Source organism: Octopus bimaculoides, chromosome 11 (assembly GCF_046866305.1).
Source record: "Octopus bimaculoides isolate indiv1 chromosome 11, ASM4686630v1, whole genome shotgun sequence".
NCBI lineage: Eukaryota > Metazoa > Mollusca > Cephalopoda > Octopoda > Octopodidae > Octopus > Octopus bimaculoides.
In genome coordinates this window covers 67284009-67289008 of record NC_142938.1, presented here as the reverse complement: position 1 = coordinate 67289008, position 5000 = coordinate 67284009, and the positions used below count along the sequence as shown (strand labels likewise).

General features: G+C 39.3%; 1 protein-coding gene across 1 annotated transcript in view; it reads right to left on the bottom strand.

Moving 5' to 3' along the window:
* The window catches only part of LOC106870256 (cytochrome P450 2J4), a 16177-nt gene that overhangs the window by 6956 nt on the left and 4221 nt on the right, over positions 1 to 5000 (bottom strand). The window contains exon 2 of the mRNA XM_089360236.1: positions 696 to 921. Within this exon, the coding sequence (XP_089216362.1) occupies positions 696 to 921 (226 nt within the window). The remainder of the gene's footprint in view (positions 1 to 695; positions 922 to 5000) is intronic.

Sequence of the window (5000 nt, the reverse complement as noted above, 5' to 3'; positions counted from 1 at the left end):
AATTGCTATGTTCAGCCTTTATAACCACGATGACTGCATGCATCTTCATTTCTTGTGTAATTATAGGGTCTGCCATTGATAATTCTGAAATATATAAAATATTAGATTGATAAATATATTGTTATAGTACAATTAACGTATGTCCTCAAATACCTTACGCACGCTGTATATATATATATATATATATATATATATATATATATATATATATATGTGTGTGTGTGTGTGTGTGTGTGTGTGTGTGTGTGTGTGTGTATGTGTATAAAGTTAACAGAATGAGATAAAAATACAAGGCTGTGAAAGATTTCAGAACATTTATAAAGAGATGGTTTTACAGCTGTTTTCGGGATATTTCATATATCCTTTCATCGGAGACAGTGTAAGAGAATGGTTAAGCAATAGTTATTCTAGAGAAGACATGAAATCGAGAGTTACGTTGATTACCCATATGTGAATGGATATTCAGCCACCTATACACTAGTTCCATGCGTCGGTAATTCAATTGCTTAAAAAGCTGAATTCTCATCGCAGCTGACGAGAAGCCATCAATTCCCCCCCCCCCCCACACACACACATATAATCTTCTATTTCTAATATCAAGGTCTCATTCTTTTATATATATATATATACACACATATGTTAATATACAATACAGGCATAATAAATACATACTGTTTGTGTTGACTTCTACTAACCTTTCACCAAATGTTATATAATATACAATACTCAAAGAGTAGTGTGCCAGTGGGTCTTTCAAGGAAAATGGTTTACCATTGTGAGATTGAAAAGCATCGGCTAAGGTCTGGGTTTCCATGTATATCTGTTCTTCTAGCTTTTCCTTACCCATTCCTAAATCCCGCAGTGTTGAAATAGTAAATTTTTTCAAATCCTTCCATTCTTTTCCTATATTAAAGAAGATTCCTAAAACAATAGTGAAGAAAACGTAAGTATTTATAAACTGTTTTACGTGTTTTGGAAATTTTAAAACTGAAAACAGAAAAAAAAAAAGAAAATATAGGAGAAAATTATAAATAATAACACCATAAAAGGTCTTTAAATATCTCGGACCAAATATCATTCTCTACAGTTCTTTAATTACCCTTGTGACCTCAGTTTTCAAGCGTTTAGTCATCGCTCCTAGATGCACATTACGTACGTCAGAAGATATTGTTGTAATTTAAAAACTGGCTTATACGCACCATACATAAACTTATTGAAAATCTAATGTTTGTCAACAAAAGCATCAAATCATCCACACTGAATTATAAACAAATTTGTAAATATTGTATCCAATACAATTTCAAGGTTTCTGCGAACGAAGTAATATTCAACTCCCCTGCAGGCAGCATTAACTAGTGCAGGGTATAGCGAAAAAAGTTAAGTATATACTTCAGAATAGGTAATAAAAAAAAATATATATATAGAGGTAGGACGTATGGTGAACATAGATTAAATGCAGATGGTAGCGTTGAATTTACGGAAAAGAAAGGTTTAAATTTGTATTTGCATAGTAGAGAACAAAACGTTACTGAAAATAAAACTGATGATAAAAATAAGGATGATTTAATATGTCAATAAAAAATCTAGTTTGAATTCTCATTCTCATGACTCTATCGTACACTATAGCAATTATCGAATACTAATTCTAATAAAGGTAGAGTATTGCGATAAAATCTGGTGTATGTATCATCAAAAATAATTAGAGAATTTTTCTCCGCATTGGATAGATATTTTCTTAAATCTTGTACGCAATATAAAAAGTTTTAATAGACATATGGTTAAAATGTCCTACACATCATCACATTACTTGGAATACCATATTCATAGACTTAATGGTAGGAAGCTGAACCAAGTAATAACGAATACTAAAAAGATGGTCCTAGATAACGGAGGTCCCACAAATAAGGATAACAATAGTGGTGGAAGGCATAATCGAAGTAGTTAAGATAATCCTAATATAAGTAATAATATCGGTATTAGCATACTTAATGTAAATACCGATGTGAATGCTGAAAACACTGATAATAACGACGTTTGGGATAACAGCGAGGATAATAAGGAATGTAACAAGAACAAGAACAATAACCACGACAGTATCATTAAGAAGAAAAATAAAAACAGGTGTAAGACAAATAGTAACCAAGCTGAAATAGCATAGTATAAAAAGTAGTGGTAGATACAGGAAAAAAAAAACATTATATGCAAATGTACTGTCAGAACATGTGCAAACGTCTATGCATATACGAGGTGGTCCCAAAAAGTAAACGGAAACGTTTTTCGAGGGACTAGCCCGTTGTAGTTCAGACTTCCGCCGTTAGAAGCCACTTGATGCGGCACTTAAGCATCACTCTGCCGACCGGCGTCGTCGGCTGATGTCGTACTACCACGTAATGCGTCTTTGCTTTGCACTGCTTCTCCCCTGTTCGTCGATTTTTGTGATGGCTGAAATGAAGGAACGGCGTGCTTCCGTGAAATTCTGTTTTCTGCTGGGAAAAACGGCGTGAAATTCTGTTTTCTGCTGGGGAAAAACCAGTTGTCATACTTCAAACAACTTACAAGACTGCTGCCATGAGGAAAACACAAGGTTACGACCTTGTCGCCTGAGGACCAACCTCGTTCAGGGCGACCGTCGCCCTCCTGGACGAATGAAAACACCATGAAAATTCATAAACTGATCTTGGAGGATCGTCACCAAACAACTGACGAACTTTGTAATATGATAGGTGTGTCTTCCCAGGAATTTTGAGCGAGGAATTGTGAGGAATATATATATATTGTTGTTGTTGGCACTCCGTCGCTTACGACGTCGAGGGTTCCAGTTGATCCGATCAACGGAACAGCCTGCTCGTGAAATTAACGTGCAAGTGGGTGAGCACTCCACAGACATGTGTACCCTTAACGTAGTTCTCGGGGATATTCAGCATGACACAGTGTGACAAGGCTGACCCTTTGAATTACAGGCACAACAGAAACAGGAAGAAAGAGTGAGAGAATGTTGTGGTGGAAGAGTACAGCAGGGTTCGCCACCATCCCCTGCCGGAGCCTCGTGGAGCTTTAGGTGTTTTCGCTCAATAAACACTCACAACACCCGGTCTGGGAATCGAAACCGCGATCCTATGACCACGAGTCCGCTGCCCCAACCACTGGGCCATTGCGCCTCCACACACACACACACACACACACACACACACACACACACACACACACACACACACACATATATATATATATATATATATAATGTGCTTGTGTGTACGTGTGTGTGTGTGTGTTTATGCGTGCGTGTGTGTTTGTGTGTGTGCGTGTGTGTGTGTTTGTGTTTGTGTGTTGTGTGTGCACAGCTTCGTTGGTATTAAGTGTTTGTACTTTTTTCAGGAATGTGTGGAATTACAGATTGTGTGGATATTGATACATGACTGCTTTTTTTTTTTTGCGTTTGTGTTTACAGGCAAACAATGGAGAGTAGTCTGTTCATGCGCCAAAGGTATCTAAAGGCAGGATGACGTATGATCGTAATTCATTATGCTTAGCACGCCTCGCTGCGAAAGATGCTTAGCGGCATTTCGTCCGTCCTTACGTTCCGAGTTCAAATTCTGCCGAGGTCGACTTTGTCTTTTATCCTTTCGGCGTCGATAAAATAAGTACCAGTTACGCACTGGAGTCGATGTTATCGACTTATGCCCTCCCCCAAAATTTCAGGCCCTAGTAGAAGGATTTATGTTTAGTTGATTGCTTCTTTCTTTCTTTCTTTCTTTCTTTCTTTGGCGATCTTTCGGTACGAGTCCTAAATATCGGCTTTTTCTGTAAAAAGTGTCTTCGGCGATCTTTACCAAAGATCGGCCTTTTCCGTAGCACCCGCACGATCTTCACTACGGTGTTAGGGTTAGGGTTTTAGTGTCAGGGTTAGGGTTAGTGTTTAGGGTTAGGGTTAGGGACGGAATTCCCTAACGCAAACCCTAAAACCCAAGCCCTAACCGTAAACCTAACCCTAACCCTAACTCTAAACCCTTCAAAATAAATCGCGCTCTCTGTATGTCTTTCGCTGTTATGACGTCGTTTCTCTCCAACACTTTTTTTACGGAAAAGGCCGATCTTTGGTAAAGATCGCCGAAGACACTTTTTACGGAAAACGCCGATATTTAGGACTCGTACCGAAAGATCGCCTTTTCTTTCTTTCTTTCTTTCTTTCTTTCTTTCTTTCTTTCTTTCTCTCATCATGCTTTTTTATTTACTTTTTCTCTCAATCTCTGTCATACTCGTTCCTTTTTTATTTTATTTCTTCTTTTTAAAGTCGGCAAGCTTGCAGAATGGTTTGCAAGCTTGCAGAATGGTTTGCAAGCCGGACAATATACTAAACGGCTTTTATCCCGTCTTTACGTTTTGAGACCAAAAATCGCCTTTTACCCTCTAAAATAGGTAGCATTTGGGTACTAGAGTCGATGTAATCGACAAACCCCTTTCCCAAAATTTCAGACCTCATTCCTACAGCAGAAAGAATTCCATTTCTCTTCATTCGTCCGTTTTATTTCATTTCTTCTGTCTTCTTTCTGTTTCCTCGGCTCACTACTACATACTGTCTCTCTCTCTCTCTCTTTGCCCCTCTCTCTCTCTCTCTCTCTGTCTCTGTCTGTCTATCCCCCCCTCTCCCTGTGTCTCTCTCTGTCTCTGTCTCTCTCTTTCTGTCTGAGTCTCTGTCTCTCTTTGTCTCTCTGTCTCTCTCTGTCTCTCTCTCTGTGTCTCTCTCTCTGTGTCTCTCTGTATCTCTCTCTGTGTCTCTCTGTCTCTCTCTCTCTCTGTCTCCTCTCTGTCTCTCTGTCTCTCTCTCTGTCTCTCTGTCTCTCTGTCTCTCTCTCTCTCTGTCTCTGTCTCTCTCTGTCTCTGTCTGTCTGTCCCCCCTCTCCCTTCCCCTTCCCCCCTCTCCCTTCCCCTTCCCCTTCCCCTTCCCCCTTCCCCCTCTCCCTGTGTCTCTCTCTGTCTGTCTCTGTCTCCCCCCCTCTCTC